The following is a 22,671-nucleotide window of genomic DNA, read 5'->3' as shown; positions in this document are numbered from 1 at the left end:
TAGCACTGCAGTGAAGCCTGGGCATACAGCCAAGACAGCTGATTGGAGGAAAGACACACACCCCTCTACTCATAGGTAAAGACTTTCAGCTCTGTTTGAGGAATAGTTCAGGGCTCTGCTAATCTATTTATAGCATCCTTCCCAACACAAAACTCTGGCTGCTTTTATCATATGTGATGGAGAACTTGTCAGGCTGATAACAGAAGAACGGAGCAGGAGACAGCTACGGGACATAGTGCTTTGAAGAGAGATAGGAAAACCCTGCAGATAGATGTGCCCAGCTCAAATTTAATTAATCGGTTTTACGTCCACTTTAAGAGTAAAGTGTTTCAAAGAGAATGGTAGAACAGTGATAACTACATGCAGTCACAGAAGCATGCATATACATAGTCACAACTATACATACAATGACAAACACTAATCTGTGCACGCAAACACACTTACAAACGTCTTGATATACATAAACCTACACTTAGGACCAATTCACAACTTGTGCGTTGAGCTGCACTGGGCAGTTTTGCCTAATGCTAGTCAAGGCAATTTACTTTGAGTCCTATGAGTTCAGTTGCCATGACTGCAACGCAGGATGTGCTTTTTTTTTTTAGTACAGCGTGTTGCAACACACTACATCACATTGTAATGTGCATACAGATGAATGAAATGTCATTTTGTGACCTTTTTAATAAAGATGGAAAAAATTAAATAAACAGTGTGATGCATTATTAAAGTGCATCTGCATTGCTCCCTTCATAGCATTTGCCAGTGGCCATGGTATAACATGGCAGATGGTGTAAATGAATCCTTACGTAGAAACTCTTACATGCTGCGTACACGTACAGTTAAACATATGTGAACACATATACATGATCACGCGTACATGATCACACACATGGATGGCTGAACTGCAAAAACTAAAGCCGGCCATACATGGATTGAAATTCGACCAGTTCAGCAGGGAACGGATGAGAATAGATCCGTGTATGGACAGGCTGATTGTACCCAAGTTGATCCATTTATCAACTTGGGTACAACCAGCCTGTTGGATTTTTCTAAATGCAATTACTGCCAGCAGCTATAGCCGCTGGGAATCAAGCAATTTTCTTTCCTTTCACCCGTGGTGAAAGGAAAGAAAATAAAATAATTTATGGGCTGTCTAACACATTTCAGTTTTTACTACTCTTCCAATTTTAAAAATCCATTAGCTAGGACGTAAAAGTCCACATTACATAAGGTTTCATGTTCTACCAAACATTTCAGATCAAATAAGCAAGTGTTCTATTCACTGTGTTCTCTATCAAACAAGCTTCAGTGTTTCCTGAACAATAGTCATTGTTTGGTGACCACAAAGTTTACATTGCAAGAGTTCATTTTAAACTAAATGCACTATGGAAATTCACAGAGTAATTAACCCTCATCTATTGGCAAGTGTCTACTTTTGGCATTTTTTTTGTTGTTTTCAAGCAAATGCAATGTAAAAAATAAATAAAATATAAAAATATAAATAAAAAGAGCAGTAGAAGAGTTTATGTACTAAAGCAGAGGTCTCCAAACTTCTTTGATCCTTTTGCATTCAGCGTGATAGAGCCACCTCCCCCCTTACATTGGAGTTCCTATTTACCTTAGGATCCCCATCAGAGTCCCACCCTTACATCAGGGCCTCCATCAGATTTCCCCCTTACATCAGGGTGCCCACCAGAGCCCCCCTCCCCACATCAGAATGTCCACCAGGGTCCCTATTTACATCAGGGTCCCCATCAGAGTCCCCTCTTATATCAGGGCCCCCATCAGAGTTCCCTATTACATCAGGGTGCCGATCTAGGCCCCCCTTACATCTGGATCCCCCCTCCTTACATCAGAATCCCCATCAGAGCCTCCGCTTATATCAGGATCCCCATCAGAGTCAGCCCTTACATCAGGGTCCCAGTCAGAGTCCCCCTTTCCACTGTAAGGTTTACAGAGTGGCTGAAGCAGCAGGGCAGGACTCGGGACACCAGGGAGACATCCTCTGCTGACCTGAATCCTCAATCTGTGCAGAGAATATGCAACTGACCCTGCTTGGTGGCCAGATGAAATCTTGTAGCAGGCTGGATGTGGCTCGTGGGATGTAGTTTGGAAACCCCTGTATTAAAGTATCACAGGTACTGTTATTAATACACATATTCCCACATGTTATGCATTTAAACATTTATCAACATTTGCTTGTGGCTCAATACTTTTCCTCTTTATTTACTAGTGTGTTTCTTACTATAGATAACGACTGGTATAAGGATAATGCATAGTCAGTGGATCATGGGTGCAATGTCAGGTTCCTGCAGACACTCAGTACAGCTGTCTGCCTGTACTTCCCAAATGGGCTAACAGTTACTGAATAGCAGAAGGTACCCACCAGCACCCTCACAGTTAATTGAGAACTACAAGCTGTCTGCCACAATGGCAGATGGGACTTGTAGTTCACACATTCACAGAACACTGTGAATGAATGACGCAGCTGTGTGGGTGGAGTCTCTTACCAGCAGCGCTGTTTTTAGGTTGTGACAGCTGGTGCTGGGAGAGGATCCCCTGCCAGCTGTCTTAGTGGGGAATCGGGGTGTGAGGCTTTTGCATTAGTAAATGTTACATGTTACACCCTGGATATGGCTGTAACATGTTACTAAAAGTGAAATTATTCTTTAAAGTTAGTTCACAGAAACAGAAAAGGTTTGCCCAAACCATTTGTCTTCCAGTTTTTGAGGAAACTGAAAATCCATATCTACAAGACCAGATCATACCTCCCAACTTTCTGACAAGGGAAAGAGGGACACCTTATATATAGCCCAATGTATTTAGGAAATGGACACACCCTGCCATGCCCTGTTATGCAGACCATTGACCACTTCAGCTCCGGAACATTTACTCCCCTTTCTGACTAGCCAATTTTTTGTGATAGGGCACTGCGTTACTTTAACTGACAATTACGGTGTCGTGCGATGCTGTACCCAAATAAAATGTTTGCCCTTCTCCCACAAATAGACCTTTCTTTTATGGTATTTGATCACCTCTGTGGTTTTTATTTTTTGTTCTATAAACAAAAACAGACCAACAATTTTGAAAAAAAAAAAAAACAATATTTTTTACTTTCTGCTACAGAACATATCCAATAAAAAAAATTTAAAAATCTAATTTCTTCATTAATTTAGGCCAATATGTATTCTGCTACATATATTTTGTAAAAAAATCCCAATTAGCGTATATTGATTGGTTTACGCAAAAGTTATAGCATCTATAAACGATGGGATATTTTTATGAAATTTTTATTGTATTATTTATTTTACTAGTAATGGCAGTGATAAGCGACTTATAGCGGGACTGCGATATTGCGGCAGACAGTTGGGACACTAACTGACACTTTTTGGGGACCAGTGACACCAATACAGTGATAAGTGCTAAAAAAATATGCACTGTCACTGTACTAATGACACTAACTAGGAAGGGGTTAACATCAGGGGGTTAAATGAGTTCCTAGCCTGTGCTTTACTAAACTGTGGGAGGTGCTTGTACTAAGGGAAGGCAGAGATCCATGTTCCTGCTTATCAGGAACACAGGATCGAAGTCTTCCCCACTGACAGAACGGCAAGCTGCCTTGTTTACATAGGCAGAATGCCGTTCTGCCTGTGTAACGAATAATCGGCGGGTTCCAGTGCGCCCCCAAACCGGAAGTGCTGAAGCACCTACACGGTACATGTTCCAGTGCAGGAGAGCTGCCTTGTGGCCGTATATATATATATATATATATATATATATATATACATACTTATACCCAGAATCATTTTTTTCACCATTACTTTTCGTTTATACTAACTTTCAAAAGCAAACAAGCTAATTAAAAGATAGGGTGAATGTTTAGTGCAGAATAATACTTTTAGTAAATAAATAGTACATTTTCATACATATATGTACATCAGACCAAAAAGAGACAATTGAGGAGGAAAGAGGGACAGAGGGATTTGGTTCCAAAAGAGGGACAGTCCCTCCAAATGAAGTGCAGTTGTGAGGCATGCCAGAGTCCTTCAACCTTACTGGGTGAGAACCCTGGGTGACACAAAACCTTTTGACACTGACATGACACCGTCACAGTACTTATTTACAGTTTAATGAACTCATGTTGAGACCCCAAACTGTGGCAGTCTATGGGGGACCTTTGAAGGAAGAGTAGAGCTGGAGCATGGTATTACCTAAAGGAAAACTTTCAGTGAGTACACAGTTTGAATTATATGGTTTTGTTCAACTAATGCCCCGTACACACGGTCGGATTTTCAGACAGAAAATGTGTGATAGGACCTTGTTGTCGGAAATTCCGACCTTGTGTGGGCTCCATCACACATTTTCCATTGGAATTTCCAACACACAAAGTTTGAGAGCTTGTCATAAAATTTTCCAACAACAAAATTCTGATCATGTGTACACAAATCGGATGCACAAAGTGCCACGCATGCTCAGAATAAATTAAGAGACGAAAGCTATTGGCTACTGCCCCGTTTATAGTTCCGACGTACGTGTTTTACGTCACCACGTTCAGAATGATTGGATTTTCCAACAACTTTGTGTGACCGTGTGTATGCAAGACAAGTTTGAGCCAACGTCTGTCGGAAAAAATCCATGGATTTTGTTGTCGGAATGTCCGATCAATGTCCAGGGCATAAGAGTTCTTATTCCGCACAGCATCAACCAATAGTATCCAATCACAATTCATCTTGTCCTTGTCTAACTCTAGCAGCATAACTCGAGCAGAGCAACTCCTGATTGGCTGCACCACAAGTGGAACTCCCGAAAAACAGCCTAATACACAGTTGAAATACTGTACGTAAATATATATATCTACTGTTTTACCTGCCAAAGGGTTAGTAGTTCTGTTCAGCCAGTCTTGTAAACTCACACATTTCTGTCATGCTACACGATAAGAAGGATCTCTCTCATTTACTTGTTTAGCTTTATACTTCCTAAATCACTTCCCAGTTTATTGGACAAAGCTGATGATGCTGATTCATTGGTCAAGCAGACTGTTCTGTCAGAATCAGTGACCCGTCAGATTAGGTAACAGAAGTGACGTTCCGTCAGCTGTGCATGCGTTCCACCGCTACCAGGTTTGCTCATCTGACAGAACACTTGCAGTCAGAAGAAAGCTGCAGACATCTTACTACACCCAGCTATGTCTTGAATTTCAGAGTAATTTTAGCAATAAAGTGAGCATATATAAAATAAATATAGTATGTTAAACATCTGTGATGCTGTTTGGATGTTACATTTTGAAAGAAGCTGGACGCCATCAGTAGGAAGGTGGCGGAGGCCATGTTGGTACACCCCGTACCGCTGAGCGGTAAACCTTTAGGCTTTCAAAATTAAACATCCAAGCAGCATGACAGATGTCAATACACTATATTTATTTATATACGCTCACTTTATTGCTAAAATGTCTCTGAAATTCAAGACGTAGCTGGGTGTAGTAAGATGTCCAGGGCAGATACCTGACATTTCAGAGTACTCAAGGCCAATTTCTGATACATCCTTGCCTATAGGAAGGCAAGCAAATGACTCACAGAATAATGGTGAAGGTGGAGGTTCCTCTGCTCACAATGTAAATATACCTTCCAAATACGATGACATACCTTATGGGAGATAGCCTTACTTGCCTAAGAAGCATGGAAATCACCGATTCAGGGACGATTCTCTCCCTTAGGACCTGGGCCTAAACAGTCATGCCTTTAGCTTAGCGACTGAGAAGTGGGGAGGTAGATAAGATTTTGCGACAGAACGTTCGGTCGGATCAGAAGACGCCAAGAAGGTACCTCTAGCATGTGAAATGTCTGAGAACCAAGCCTATCTTGGCCAGTTTGGAGCCCTCAAAATCACTGTAGCCCTTTCTACCTTGATCCTGCAAAGCAGGCATGTTAAAAACTTGGTGGGGGTAATGCATACATAAGTTGTAATTGATCCCACATAGTCATCAGGGCATCTACTGTCAACACTTGAGGATCTCTTGTTCTGGCAGCAAAACAGTCCAGTTTTTTGTTGGACGTGGAAACCACTTCTACAGTCCCCCAACAATAACTCTTCCTGACAGCTTTCTCAGGCTTTAAAGCATACTCATTTCTACTCAGGGTGGAGCAATAACATTGTTCTACACTACTAAACAGAAAGCATAGCATGTGATGAGCAAATCTGAACTTGCGAATTTATCTGACAGAACTGAAAACACATATAATGGCACCAAATACTGCCTAGCTGTTTAAAGGTTTGTGTATTGTGAATACATTATAAGAGAATCATATAATAGATTATCAGTGGCCACCTTCAAAGCTTTGCTGTGGCTTTGTGTGTACATTATTTACCAGAAGATAGATTGCTGAATGACGTAGCTTTTCAGTAACTGCTCTGTGAACAGATGGCTACAGTAGGAATATACAACTACAGAATACACAACTTACATTATTCCCAAACCAAATGTATACACACATTGATCACACTGTGGCTAAATATAAGGGCTCTTTACATGGGGCAGAGCCCATAAACGAATCTGCCTGCTCGGCGAGGGATCCCCGCTGAGCAGGCGGATGACAGGTTCGTGTCCGCTCCACTTATGCAGAGCGGACATGGACACAGACTGCTTTCCTCTATGGGTGATCAGATGTAAACGGACCGCCTGTCATTTTACATATGTCTGTTAGCTGATCCGCCAAGTGGATGGGGAACAGATTCCGATGTTTAACATCCATCGGTCCATAGAGGGCAATGGATGGTCCGATCGGGTCCACCTGAAGAACTGACAGAGGCCTAAAATGTATGTATGTAAATTCAAAGCACACATGCAACAATATGTTATGAAAAAAAGACAACATCTTCAGATGCTGGGAAAGAGTTGTTGTAATCCTGCTAATTGATCTGTAAGTGAAAAAAGTATAGAATACGTCATCAGGCCTCAATCCTTAGAGGCTAAATATTAACTTTATAGTATGCTGTGTAACTAGTGAAAGGTTACTGAATTATATAGGAATCTCATAATACAAATCGTATGACTGTATCTAGTAATTAGGTGTTATTTGAAACCTAGTACAAAAGGTCAACCTTTTCCATCCTGTTGTGTTAAAAAGAAAACCTACCCCATGTAAGGCAAGATAATAAGACTAGAGATTAGAACGATAATTCTTAAAATAGAGCTGGGTGCCAGGACAAACGTCTTCTTCAGTGTCATTAGCCAGCCAGTTAAGTGGGCCCGCACAGTAACTGTATAAAGTAAAAAAGAGCAAAATTGTTTGTTAACAGCATACAATTAATAATTTTTATTTGGCTAGTTCATAAAAATAAAGTCTCTAATATTTATATATATATATATATATATATATATATATATATATATATATATATATATATAAATATTAGAGATATATATACACACATATATATATATATATATATAGATATATATATATATCTATATAGATATATCTATATATATCTATATATATAGATATATATAACCATGAACCGTTTGTAACTAACATATAATTTTCAGCAGCTTTATTTAGGCTTCACATGTAGTTTCATACTGCGCATGTGTGAGTTGCACTGCACTTTCTGAATGGTCTTGCGGTCTTCTGGGACACACACAGGTCCCAGAAGGCAGCAGGGGGAAGGAGGAGAGGCCCGGAGATCGCCGTGCAGTGATCTTACCTAGAAGTGGGAGTGGGTACCTGCCAAAACCAGGTACCCACTCCCCCCAAAAAAGTGCCAAATGTGGCAGTGGAGGGGGGAGAGGGTGTGAACAAGCAGCGCTTCCCCTTTTGGGTGGAGCTCCACTTTAAGGATTGACACCCAAAGCTTCTCAAAGTCTGAGAACCCTGGATAAGCTACTGCTTCCCATCCTTACTGCTGTCTGGTTATGGTTGTTTATAGGTGTTGACCGTGCCTGTCTCGAGTACGTGATACCTTTTTCCAGTCTTGCTCCTCTCTCCTTTCTTGCTTTCCTCTCTCTTCCTTTCTTATTCGTTGTTCTTCCTGTCTTTTACCAGCTGATACGTGTCATTTGGGATTGTCACCCCTTAGAGGACAGCTTGGAAATAATAGCAATGTTTGCTTTGACTTTCCTACTGGTCCTTAGTTTTGGCCAAGTCCTTTGCTGATTTAATATTATACATTGCCTATTTGTACTTGTTTGTGACTGTTTAGCCTTGTGTGGGCAAACTGTGAGCTTGTTATGTTTACTCTAAAAATTCAATGAATATATTGAAACATAAATATAAAGCTACTTTAAAATTAACCCTGCTTTCCATGCTTCAAATTAAGAATAAATACCCCTAAGACGGATATAACCCCTGTGCATCCCAAAAGAATTCACCATCAGCATATTGAATCCAAAAAGTTAATCAGCTCACATATTTTTATTTTCATTTATTGGCACCTGTAGGGGCTTCCCCCAAATGGTGGGCCCGAGCATCAATGAGATCAAAATTTTTTATGATAGAACTATTGTTTAAATTAGCAGAATATACAGTAAATGCAAAACCAAAGGCCCAGCACCTCTCTGGAAGGTATCTAAGCCTTAGTGTTCAGTGAAGAAGCACATCAGTGGTGGATGAATACAGTATGTGGACACAGCAGATGTACTTTATGTACCCACCAGATAAGTGTCCTTACAGTATATAATGGCTCACATTCAGGTGGTATCACCATAATGTAGCTCTAACTCTGTAATTAGTGACTAATCATAGATGTTGAGTCCTACGTATAAACTGTAGTATGTATAGACAAAAAAATTGTATGTTCTGGATAGAGTAGGGAAGAGCTAAAACTCATGTAGGGTAATTTTTTTGCTGAGTACCACTGGTGAACATTCCTTCACTTCCTGTGAAAATGCAACAGGAAGTTAGAGGAAATTTCCCAAAGTTAGGGGAATTCCACTTTAGTTGTCCTAGGAATAAATGTACCCACTGGAAAATTTCCCTTCACCTCTACAAATAGAGGGTCTACTGCTTTCCCAATCTATCCAAAACTAAAAGGAAAAATAAAATAAAAATACCTAGAGACACGCTTTAAATATAGGTATTACATATTTATAGTTATGTAGTTACTGAATTTAATATATACATTTGGGAGGTGAAAAAAGTTCAATGTACAGTGTATGTAAAAAAAACTCTGATTTGCTCCCTTTTGGTATAAATGTACAATTTTCAAGCATATTGTTATTTTGTTATATCTGTTCAATAAGTGCAAAAAATATTTGTTAATGCTGATAGAAATTCAGTGATAATAACTTCCTGTACACTCTACCTGTGCTCCATTCTTATCATTCAGCAGTATTATTAGTCCTCCCATTTCTCGTTGAGGACTACAGAAAACATCCCCACGTATGTTATGAAGATGAGTGGGGGTTTTTGAAAGTCATAACACACTCCCTGATCTAAGGTGACAATGCTGCCCCTCTATAGATACAATACAGTAAGTGAGTGTTGTCACCCTATAACTGGAAGTGTTGGCAGGATCATCTGGTGAAAACAAAGAAAAAAGCACCTGAAAAAGGAAGCTCATGCAGCCTCCACATCTAATGGCTGGTAAGTTGCAATATTACATTTTTGGTTTAGATACAATTTAGGCTGCAGAACAGTGACATTTTTGGAATCAGTAGACATACACGGTCATTTCAAATATATAATGTATAATGTCAGCCTCAAATTACTAAAACATATAAAATGCCAAACTCTGCCACCCATAAGTACATGCTTCTGTCCTCTGGTGTCTTCATGTGTATAATGCAATTTCTAATACTTATTTTTTTACTCTGGTTTAAAACTAATGTATAGTCTTTTCAATTTTATTTTATAATAATTTGAATATGGTCAGCTTGATGTAAGTAACATCATCAAAAGTGATACATTTTGTACAAAACCTTGTTTCTATATATAGTTTGTAATGTAACATGTAAATGGTGGTAATCATATATCCTTGTAACATACACCAACTCTGCTTTTAGCTTTGCGTTGTACAAAATGTTTTTACTTCACTGCTCCTTCTCACATGCAAGTCTATAAGTCAGCCTACCTAGTGAACATTCTTTGTGTGGCTCATATTTTATCTCAACAGTTGAACAGCAGAAGTCTGAGTGGTAGCGATGAATGAATAACAGAGCTCCTTAAAAGAGAAGTATGGGAATTGTTTCTTAAAGAATTATACTTCCCTAGGTGGATGCAGCATCGGTTCCTCAACAAAGCGTCAGACTTTCGTCCGAAGAGCGTCCGAAGAGCGCGTGCCAGGAACTTGTCTTGCATACAAACGGTACACAATTGTCGGCCAACAAACACGAACGTAGTGACGTACTACGTGAAATTTCAGCTCTTGAGCGCCACCATTTGGGCACCTTCTGCTAATGTCGTGTTTGGTGAGCATTGATTCTGAGCATGCGTGTTTGTGCTTTCAACTTTTGTGTGACGGACTTGTGTACAGACGATAGGAAAATCTGACAACAGACCGCTGTCCGCCGAATATTTACTAGCCTGCCATCCAACATTTGTTTGTGGAAAGTTGGACAACAATTGTCTGATGGAGCGTTCTAACAGTCTGTCATTACACAATACCCTTCCGAAAATCCAATTGTGTGTATGAGACTTTAGACTGAGAACCGATTGATCAAACAACACTGATCGCTCGGTTCCCAGAGCTCTGTGAGCAGAGAGCTGGTGACTGTCAGTCACTGCTGCCTGCTCTGCCCCCCCCCCCCCCCCACTGCACTCCTATGATCAACAGTAGAAGTACAGCCAAACATACTTTGGCTGTACTTCTCTTTTAAAATGGTTATTCTACAAACCTCTTTACTATATTAAAAGCAAGTGTGAATTGCTTTAAAAGGAACTTGCCATTGCTAACTTGTTTTTGATTGTGCAGATCCCAGGATATGTGATATGAATGTCCTTAATTCAGGTCAGTGAATCAGTAAGTAGTGAAATAAGGATACAGTCAAAGCCCCTGAGCATGTGCCTTCAAAAACAACTCAGCAACAGCAACCTAACGTATCTAACTTTACAGGTAAACATTGCAGTAGCCCAAAATAGTATTTGATCTTTTTTTCAAGTTGGTAACTGTAAAATCTTAGATCTTGTCTCTAACTGCCTGTTCTACCAGATCAGGAAGTCAAGGGCTTAAAGGAGTTGTAAAGGCAGAAGATTTTTTTATCTTAATGCATTCTATGTAGCAGCCTCCCCAGCACCCCCCAATTACCTACCTGACCTCTTTCTCTTTCCAGCAATGTCCACGATCCCCTCAGCCATCCAGTAAACTCCTCCTGGTTGGCTGAGACAGAGCGGCGTGCTATTGGCTCCCGTGGCTGTCAATCAAAGTGTGTCAGCCAGTCAGGGGAGAGAGGGGGTGGGACCATGTCAGGGGTCTGTGTCTAAATGGATACAAGGAGCTCTGACTCAGCTTGGGTGCTCCTTGTAGCAAGCTGCTGGCTGAGGGGCACTCAAAGGAGGGAGGGGCTAGGAGCAGCAAAGACGGACCTGAGAAGAGGAGGATCTGGGCTGCTCTGTGCAAAACCAACTGCACAGAGGAGGTAAGTATAACATGTTTGTTATTTTTATTTTTTAAAGCGGGCCTTTACAATCACTTTAAATCTATGCAAGAGTCTCAAAAAAAGGTCACCAAACTGGTTTAAAGTGGAGTTCCACCCAACAACAAAAAAAATCATTAATGTGCATAAAAAAAAAAAAAAAAAAAAAAATTTGGAAATTTTTTTTTTAACTCACCTCTTTAATGCCTGTTGCTAGGGGGTCCCTCGTAATCTACCTCCTTTGGTGCCTGGGCTCCTGACGTCACTTCCCTCAGCGCAGGAAGGGAGATCAGCTCTCCTCCCTCTAGGCAATCATCTGGGACACGTGACAGGTCCCAGATGATTGCGTGGCCAGTCACCACGCCCGTGCGGCTCGCGCATTCGCAGTGGGTGCCCAGCTGTGCAGCCATAGCCAGGCACCCACAGTTAAGATGCCAGCGCCGCCGAACGGAGGAGGAGACGAGCGGGGCTTCGATCCCCCACATCGCTGGACCCTGGGACAGGTAAGTGTCCGATTATTAAAAGTCAGCAGCTGCAGTATTTGTAGCTGCTGACTTTTTTTTTTTTTTGTGGGAACTCCGCTTTAAGGTGGAACTAAACTCTCCCATCCTTTAAGCCAAGAAAGCTGTCATCTTAGCCTCTGTTTGATATGCAGTTACAATTAGCTATGACACCAGCCATTTGATGGCTTTACAGTTTGGGTGAGGGCTTACATATGCACTCTAGTAACTAACAGTTATTGGGAAGCAGTTCAGTTGGTGGGTTTAGTTCTGCTTTAAGTACTACATGCATTGTTAACACTTTACTGCAATGGCCAAAAGTTTTCAGAATGACACAAAACATTAATTTTCACAAAGTCTGCTGCTTCAGTGTTTTTAGATCTTTTTGTGAGATGTTACTATGGTATACTGAAGTATAATTGCAAGCATTTCATAAGTGTCAAAAGCTTTTATTGACAATTATATTAAGTTTATGGAAAGCCAATATTTGCAGTGTTGACCCTTCTTTTTCAAGACCTTTGCAATTCACCCTGGCATGCTGTCAATCAACTTCTGGGCCACATCTTGACTGGTGGCAGCCCATTCTTGCATAATCAATGCTTGGAGTTTTTTTTGTTCACCCGTCTCTTGAGGACTGATCACAAGTTCTCAATGGGATTAGGGTCTGGGGAGTTTCCTGGCCATGGACCTAACAATTTTGATGTTTTGTTCCCCAAGCCACTTAGTTATCATTTCTGCCTTATAGCAAGGTGCTCCATCATGCTGGAAAAGGCATTGTTCATTGCCAAACTGTTCTTGGATGGTTGGGAAAAGTTGCTCTTTGGGGATGTTTTTGTACCATTCTTTATCATGGCTGTGTTCTTAGACAAAATTGTTAGTGAGCCCACTCCCTTGGTTTAAAAGCAACCCCACACATGAATTGTTTCAGGATGCGTTACTGTTGGTTGGCATGACACAGGACTGATGGTAATGTTCACCTTTTCTTCTCTGGACAAGGTTTTTTCCGAATGCCTCAAACAATCGAAAAGGGGATACATCAGAGAAAATGACTTTACTCCACTCCTTAGCTGTCCAACCCATGTACCTTTTGCAGTATATCTGTCCCTGATGTTTTTTCTGGTGAGAAATGGCTTCTTTGCTGCCCTTCTTGATACCAGGCCATCCTCCAAAAGTCTTCGCCTCACTGTGTGTGCAGAGGCACTCACACCTGCCTGCTGCCATTCCTGAGCAAGCTCTGCACTGATCATACCCCTATCCCGTAGCTGAATCAACTGTAGGACACTTGCTGGACTTTCTTGGGCGCCCTGAAGCCTTCTTCACAAATGCAGTGGAAATGTTTTTTTATGGGAGTTAAGTCAATTTTCATGGCAAAGAAGAACTTTGCAATTAATTGCAATTCACTCTTCGTAACATTCTGAAGTATATGCAAATTACCATCATAAAAACTAAGGCAGCAGACTTTGTGTAAATGTAATATTTGTGTCATTCTCAAAACTTTTGCCCATGGCTGTAGGCACCTTGCCCTTAAATGTGGCCTTTAGCAGTTACAATATGCATGGTTAGAATGACAACAATGCTGAATTTTGTGGTTACAACAAGCTGTTACTTACCTGGTACAGGGAAGAAAGAAAATAACCTCAAAGGGATAACACACAGCTCTGCAAAAGCAAAATCTACTCCAATGATGTCAACTAGGATCTTCTCTGATACATTTGGAGTCCAGAACATCACAAAGCACAGCTGTGGAGACAGAACATGTGAAGAAAAGCATTATTCATAACTTACAAAAAGAAGGGAATATGTTCCAGCTTAAACAATGACATTTCAACAGTAGACATAGCCTGCTTATAGTTTCAGAAACTACTAAAAAAATCAATGTAGCTTTTTAGGGAAAATACTGTTTTAACTGTCTGCCATAAACATAAATAAAGTCTAATGCCGTGTTCACACGGGCGGACTTTTCAGCATCAAACGTCCGACGGTCTTTCCGACGGACTTCCGAACTAACGGTTTTGCCCACGTACGAACAGACTAAAGTCCGTTCTAAAGTCAGTCGAAAGTCCGTTCATTTTGAACGTAATGACATATGACGGGACTAGAAAAGGAAGTCAATCTGGCCGCTTTTATTGGCGAGATTGACACCTTGCAAGCCCCGTCGCGGGAGTCAGCGCCGAGCTGGCTCGCTCATCGGGCAAGGAAAAATGTTTTTTCCTTTCCCAATGAGCGACAAGCATTGCTGACATTAAGGCCGGGTTCACACTGGTGCGGGGATCCGACTTGGATCCCCGCCAATACCAGGCACTGTGTTTGGTATGAATCTTGAGGGAGAACACCACGCCAAATTTTTAATTAAAAAACCGGCATGGGTTCCCCTCCAAGAGCATACCAGGCCCTTAGGTCTGGTATGGATTTTAAGGGGAACCCCCTACGCCGAAAAAACGGCATGGGGGTCCCCCCAAAATCCATACCAGACCCTTATCCGAGCACGCAGCCTGGCCGGTCAGGAAAGGGGGTGGGGATGAGCGAGCACCCCCCCCTCCCTGAACCATAACAGGCTGCATGCCCTCAACATGGGGGATGGGTGCTTTGGGGAAGGGGGGGCGCCCTGTGGCCCCCCACACCAAAGCACCTTGTCCCTATGTTGATGAGGACAAGGGCCCCTTTCTGACAACCCTGGCCGTTGGTTTCGGGGTCTGCGGGCGGGGGGGCTTATCGGAATCCGGGAGCCCCCTTTAATAAGGGGGCCCCCCAGATCCCGTCCCCTGCCCTATGTGAATGAGTATGGGGTACACCGGAGCCGAAGTGGTTCATTTTCACCAGTCTGTGTACTATGGAAGCTCTCTTTTGTAACATGACAACATCAAATTAAGGTTTTGGGTAAGGGTTACAGGTACAAGCTTTTTTTAAATTATAGTTATTATTTCGCTTTTTCAAAATAGTATCAGGATTACAAAATCCAAACAGGTGATTACAGAGAAAAACGAACAGTGCATCAAAATGTTCAGTACAGTATAAAAGATATAAGACTTGTTGAAAAAAAAAAAAAAAAAAGGTCAGTTAAACATACATCAAAGTATCTCTAATAGCTAAGATCAATTCACATCATATGGATACATTTGTGCAGGTCATAGAATCAGAGTTCAAATCAATAGTTACATATGGGAAGTATCTGAAAGACACCATAAAATGTCCAGAATTCCAAACAGTGGATTTAAAAGAAAGTTACCAACGTAGATCTATTGAACTAATGAATAAAATAAAAACAGGATGGGGTAGGGTACGCACCAGTTTAAGAGAAATATATAGAAATATATTCCAATTGTAACGTATGTAGAGAAATTACGTACGTATTTTTACCCTCTCTTTTTTCTTAACCTTAAATAAGGACATGTGTGTTCCAGTGCGTTTTGGTGTGTTCCAGTGCATTTTTGATGCGTTTTACAGTGTTCCAGTACAGTCCAGTGCAGGAAAAATGCAGCATGTTCTACTTTTTTTTCTGGAACTGGAACGCACTGGAACTGCAAGCACTGGTGTGAACTATGCCATTGAAAACCATATAACTTTCCATGCGTTTTTGATGCAGAAAAAAACGCACTGGACTGCATGTGGTGTGAAATAGCCTGGAGTTTAAATATTTTAACTTGGGTCCAAGGTAGCATTTAAACTGTGGACAGGTACAAGGTTTGTTGGTCAGGTTGTGGGTATAGGGATATTTAAGGCCTCTTGCACGGGGTGCCTAAAAACACCACATTTTTAAGCATTCGGGTATTTGTTTTTACTGATCCAAATTCAGTTCATTGTTTTTAACTGCTTCAGGTCCACCCTGTAGAAGTTTTACTGCTACAGGGCAGGACCTGTGCACCAGATCACGTATATATACATGATCTGAAACTTCCGGAAGCCGATCATCGGTGCACATTACCCAATATCTTCTGGCACCCACCAATCGTTAGGTAGAGAGCCAGAACAGTGATCTGCCTATGTAAACAAGGCAGATCGCCTTTCTGACAACAGGGAATTAAAAACACCTGATAGAGTGTAGTAAAAGCACCTGATTTATACATTCTTACACATATTGAAGCCTTGTATTCACTTTTACTTTGCTTGAATAATTACCTTATTGGGATTATTTGCACATAGACTGCTTGGCATGATTTGCACATTGGACATTGCACATTTTCATTACTGTCAATTATTTTACTCTGAAGCATGCAGTATATTGCACATTAATATTTTACCTATTGCACTTTACCTCTGTATGTATATAGGATTTGAGGAAATTTAATACATCACACAGCACTTAGAGCACTTTATAGAAACTGGATCAAATACAACATGTGAATTGTTTTTTTTCAGATTGATATCAACGTGGAATATTATTTACCCATTAATAGAAATTAATTATAGAGGTTTTATTCATTTTGGTACACAGTTAATTGATGATTGCACTACAGAACACGAGATCACTTTATGGTTGCAAGTACTAATACTCACCACTGAACCCTTATGAGCAAAGTGCCACATCATTAAATAATTTTCATTAACATTCTCAATGTGGGGACCCATGGCACCAATGTGAGCAGTTGCCCTATTTTTTGTAATATTGCATATCTAATACGGTAGTGCATAGGAATCCACTCTTTATCTTTACAGTTTGGAGACTGTTCCCAGTGTGGTAGACAGAAGTTCTCACCCAGGGGGCCCCCGACCCAGAAGCCAAGTGAAAAGGATCTCACAAAGGGGTAAAAGGTGCCCAGGCAGAAACCAAGAGGCTGAGCGTCTCACCGAGAGGTCAGAGGATCCCAGCCAGAAACCAGGAGAAAGCAGGTCTTGTTTAAGAAGTCAAGTCGGCTCCTATCGGGGTGGCAGGAGAACCCCAATCCATAGGCCAGAGGAGGGCCCTGCAGCAGGGTGCTACGGCTAAAGGTTAGAGAGTCAAGTATCCAGGAGTGCTGCACAACACAGTGAGCTTATGAGCCATATGTATGTATTCTGCTGAAGCTGGAGAAGATCCCATGCGTGGGAAATTTATGTTGGACTGGCGTTCTGCTGTTGGGCTACCAGGTCCTTAAATATAGTTTCTGTCTGCTGTGGATTCAATGTATAAAAGCAACTCACTGTATAAAAGCCATGAACACTAACTACCCCAAGTCACAAAGCATAGGCCACCTTCCCTTGATTTAAAAAAGCTAGATGACTTTACGGGCGTGTACATGTACACACAAAATAAGCGCAAGTGTTTTAAGCGCATGCCGTGTGCAAGTGGCTTCTGTGTTGTAAGCTGCAGATCCTGAGCCTACATAAACAGACCCTTGCAGATCTCTAGCCTACAAACTTGCATTTAATTTTCTTTATCTGGATTATTTATTCAAAAGACAAAACCCAAGCCATAATTGGGTCAAGGGTTATATGTAAACAGTTTTCTAAAAATCCTTGTGGGCAATTAAAAGATGCTGAACAGCAGTTGTGCATAATTAGGCTCCATGCACACTGGAGCTGATAAACTGCAGTTTATTGGCGTTTGGGTGTTTTTTTTAAAAGCCCATAAACTCCAATCTACGTTAGCCTATGTGTCCATGCACACATGGACGTTTTTTTAGCTATGAGCAGTGGAGTTTATGGGCCTTTTTCTAAAACGCCAGAAATTCGCGTTCAAAGTGCCGTTCTTCACCGCTAAAAAAAGCCAAACGCCGATAAATGATCATAAACGCGCGTTAATTGGCATTCGGCGTTCTATTTTTTCAATACATTGTGGGAGTTTGGAATGCATTGTGGGATTTTTGGAGTGTCCTCTGTGTATTTTTATTAAAAACGCCCATTAGCGCTAACGCTAAAAAACGCTCATTAACACTAGTACAAACCGCTGTTACAAGCTAGTTTTTCAACCAGCATTTTCTGCCAGCAATCTGGCGTCAAGGAAAAGCTTTTTTGAGCTCCAGTGTGCATGGAGCCATTGTCAGACAAGCAACATCTAATGACAAAAATGTTCTGCAGCAATACAAACTCCAGACAAATGTTGCCTCATAGACATTCATTTAAATGTCTGCAAATCCATCATGGTATGCAAGTCTATCTTTGCATATATTTGCATGTCTTGCCGCAATATCAACCATCCACCTGCCATCTACAGTAAATCATTTTATGTAATGAAATAATCACATTTGTTCTAACATGATCATCAAACCTTCTGCAGCTGAAGAATAGTCAAATCATTTCTACAGCTCTTGACACTTTGCCTAAAGTTGAACATCAGGGCAAACAACTAAATACACAGCAGAACTATCGGCATATACTTCAATGGGAAATGTGTTACTTGCAAAACGATATGCAGTTCTGTGCAACCAGCCTTGTGATGCGCATAGCCCTTCTGCCAGACAGCAGAGCCAGATCCATAAAGCTGAACTTCAGCCTTACCTTCTGTCTTGCACAGTGGTACTGTCTTTTCTCCTGTAATGAAATTGCTTACTCTGATTTCACTGTACACTGTGGGATTCTCACAGTGTGCATTAGAAGCTGCAGAAAGTCAGATAGAGTCCATCTATTTTCCTGGCTGGAGGACATACTGCATCATCTTACTCTTTCCTCTCCAGCTTGACTGTCCCTGGCACATCCCTTTCATTTACTGGATTTGAGTTCTTTCAATCAAGGTCATTAGTATTACATGTGAGCATTACCTATGGCATTCTGCAAACTCCAGACTGACATCCACCTATCAATGCATTTTGATATTGAAATAGCTCACCCCTAGAGCCAGCCCATCAATCAGGATTTGCTGAATTGCAGAGACCTAGTGATGATGTCACTAAGGCAATATTAAGATATGTAATGCAAACAGAAAGGTTTTATTTAAACATGTCATTAGCATGTTAATAAAGGAGAAAAGGAGGAGCCATAAAAAGCAAAATATGAGCAGATTTACCTTCAACTTTAAAGCACACCTTTCACTAAAAAGTTCATCTCTTTTTTTTATAGACCATTGTGACATAGGCAATGCCTACACCCCAGACCTCTGGGAAGACCAGGTCACCTGAACCCAAAGGCAGACATGAAACTAGATTTCACTATTACAGTGCCTAGAAAAAGTATTCACACCCCTTGAAATTTTCCACATTTTGTCATGTTACAACTAAAAACATAAATGTATTTTATTGGGATTTTATGTGATGGACCAACACAAAGTGGCACATAATTGTGAAGTGGAAGGAAAATGATAAATGGTTTTCATTTTTTTTTTACAAATAAATATCTGAAAAGTGTGGTGTGCATTTGTATTCAGCCCCCTTTACTCTGATACCCCTAACTAAAATCTAGTGGAACCAATCACCTTCAGAGGTCACCTAATTAGTAAATAGAGTCCATAAAAAGTTGTGGAGAAGTTTAAAGCAGGGTTAGGTTAAAAAAATATTTCAAGCTTTGAACATCTCACGGAGCACTGTTCAATCCATCATCCGAAAATGGAAAGAGTGGCACAACTGCAAACCTACCAAGACATGGCCGTCCACCTAAACTGACAGGCCGGGCAAGGAGAGCATTAATCAGAGAAGCAGCCAAGAGGCCCATGGTAACTTTGGAGGAGCTGCAGAGATCCGTGGCTCAGGTGGGAGAATCTGTCCACTGGACAACTATTAGTCGTGCACGCCACAAATCTGGCCTTTATAGAAGAGTGGCAAGAAGAATGTCATTGTTGAAAGAAAGCCATGAGAGGTCCCATTTGCAGTTTGCAAGAAGTCATGTTGGGGACACAGCAAACATGTGGAAGAAGGTGCTCTGGTCAGATGAGACCATAATTGAACTATATGGCCTAAAAGCAAAATCCTATGTGTGGCGGAAAACTAACAATGCACATCACCCTGAACACACCCTCCCCACCTTGAAACATGGTGGTGGCGCATCATGTTGTGGGGATGCTTTTCTTCAGCAGGGACAGGGGAGTTGGTCAGAGTTGATGGGAAGATGGATGGAGCCAAATACAGGGCAATCTTAGAAAAAAACCTGTTATGCCACGTACACACGACCAGACTTTTTGTCGGACTGAACTACAAAGGACTTTTCGACGGGGTGATGAAACGGACTTACCTACACACGATCACACCAAAGTCTGATAGTTTCGAACGTGATGATGTACGACTGGACTAGAATAAGGAAGTTCATAGCCAGTAGCCAATAGCTGCCCTTGCGTCCTTTTTTGTCCGTCGGACTAGCATACAGACGAACGTATTTTTCGATCGGACTCGAGTCCGTCGGAAAGATTTGAAACATGTTCTATTTCTAAAGTCTAAAGATTTTTCGACAGAGAAGGTCCAATGAAGCCCACACACAATCGAATTGTTTGACGGATCAGTTCTGTCGAAAAGTCCGGTCGTGTGTACACGGCATTAGAATCTGCAAAAGATTTGAGACTGGGGTGGAGGTTCACCTTCCAGCAAGACAATGACCCTAAACATACAGCCAGAGCTACAATGGAATGGTTTACATCAAAGCATATTCATGTGTTAGAATGGCCCAGTCAAAGTCCAGACCTAAATCCAATTGAGAATCTGTGGCAAGACCTGAATATTGCTGCTCACAGATGCTCTCCATCCAATCTGACAGAGCTTGAGCTATTTTGCAAAGAAGAATGGGCAAAAATTTCACTCTAGATGTGCAAAGCTGGTAGAGACATCCCCAAAAAGACTTGCAGCTATAATTACAATGAAAGGTGGTTCTACAAAGTATTGACTCAGGGGGGCTGAATACAAATGCACGACACTTTTCACATATTTATTTGTGAAAAAAATTGAAAACCATTTATAATTTCCCTTCCACTTCACAATTATGTGCCACTTTGTGTTGGTCTAGCACATAAAATCCAAATAAAATACATTTACGTTTTTGGTTGTAACATGACAAAATATGGAAAATTTCAAGGGGTGTGAATACTTTTTTAAGGCACTGTACATGTGGATATTCGCCTTCAGCCTTCTGTACACATAACTTCATCTGTAATGGTGGGTGTGAGATCTGGGCAGCATGCCATTGCTGTGGGGTGGGGTAGGGGGTGCAGGTTTCAGATTAAAGAAGCCAATTTGCAATGATGCACAGTTAACATTTGCCACAGAGTTGTGCAACAAACAACTAATTTCTGGAGAAACAGTGGCTGGTAAGGACCTGTTTGCAAAGCTCATTGGAACCTAGCTATTAAAAGTAGTAGTCTTTAATTTTCCAGCTAGTGCAAGGCCCTCTTTACCCCCCAGTTCAGCAGCACCACAACTTGTTAATGAATGTGGTACAAGAATGAGTCATTTGCCTGCGTATTGTGTTCAGATTCAGCACATGTGCATGCAGCAGAGTCTAATTGGATACTAGTGCTTGCCTCCCTCCATGTGATACAATACAGGGGAGTACAGAAAGCTAATATTAAAAACATAGTAAAAATATATGTGATAATTCTTTTAATTAATTTGGAACTGAACAGTATTTTTAAAAATGCTGATGGGTAGGCTTTTTTCTTGTTCAACATTTTTTTTATTTGCAATAATAACAATTACAATATATCTGACAATATTTTCGGAATAGTATTCTATAATACAGAAATATTATGCTATAATACAGAAAATACAGGTAAATATATTACTCTAGATGTATGACTGTTAAAGAAAGGATTCATTTTGAGGAAGTCTTATGATCAGAGTATTGTAATAATCCTTCTGCATATTAACTAAATATTAGGTTGTCGTATATAGATTCATTAATTTTCGGTTGAAAATATGAAAATCTCAATAAAGTATTGTTAACATAGATATATTTAATGCTATATTTTGTGACTATCAATATTAACAATAACTTCTATTAAGATAGGTAGGCTTTTTAAGACAGAAGTGACTCTATAGAATGTATATCTTATATAATGTGTATAGTTTTGGCACAATTCTGATCTGGGAAGAAGTAACTCCCATGCTCATGCGTAGGACTTACATCATCCTGGCCCAGCCTATGAAGATGGCCAAATACTGTGAACCTAGAAGAAGACGTCACTCTTCTATATAAGAAACAAATCTTTTTTTCTGTCTGTATTACCATTGAAGATTTATCCACACTTTCTATCTGGTAATTCCATCTCAGCAGAACACGAGGTGAGAGGACATCTCTCTAATGGAGTCCTATTCAGCATGCAAAACCCTTCTGAGTCATAAGACAATTGTAACAATTAACACTACATACATTTTTTGGTAGGTAAAATGATAAATTAACACTAATGCAACAGATTTAATTATATCCATGATTCATTTTTCCACGTAGAGCTCATCTAGAGTTGGCCACAGACATCGACCTCACATTGTTTTTTAGTAAAAGTAACACTTTGGGTGTGCTGGGGTTCCTTTCAAGTAATAGAGGTGTATGGGGGAAGCTGTGTGATGAAAGTCTCATCACTTTGAGAATAAATAGATATCGGGCAAGATTTTCTAACTTGTCTATTTCCTTTGACTCCCGTGAACAGTTATTTGGGGCTATCAGAGGCTGAAATAGATAGACAAAGGAAATAATCAAAAATCTGACAAGTGGAAGAATATCTCTCATGGAAAAAATCCAAATGTGTACAAAAAAATGATGTACAGTATGACC

The 22,671-nt window shown here is 40.7% G+C and overlaps 1 protein-coding gene across 2 annotated transcripts in view; it reads right to left on the bottom strand.

Moving 5' to 3' along the window:
• The window catches only part of ANKH (ANKH inorganic pyrophosphate transport regulator), a 181,620-nt gene that overhangs the window by 7,169 nt on the left and 151,780 nt on the right, over nucleotides 1-22,671 (bottom strand). For both annotated transcript variants that reach the window (XM_073630858.1, XM_073630859.1), the window contains 2 exons: nucleotides 13,680-13,809; nucleotides 7,134-7,257 (listed from right to left, as the gene is read on the bottom strand). In XM_073630858.1, coding sequence (XP_073486959.1) covers nucleotides 7,134-7,257; nucleotides 13,680-13,809 — 254 coding nt within the window. The remainder of the gene's footprint in view (nucleotides 1-7,133; nucleotides 7,258-13,679; nucleotides 13,810-22,671) is intronic.

The sequence above is a fragment of the Aquarana catesbeiana genome, linkage group LG05 (genome assembly GCF_042186555.1).
Source record: "Aquarana catesbeiana isolate 2022-GZ linkage group LG05, ASM4218655v1, whole genome shotgun sequence".
Lineage (NCBI taxonomy): Eukaryota > Metazoa > Chordata > Amphibia > Anura > Ranidae > Aquarana > Aquarana catesbeiana.
The sequence above is the reverse complement of the archived record's forward strand: the minus strand, read 5'-3'. Positions and strand labels throughout refer to the sequence as shown.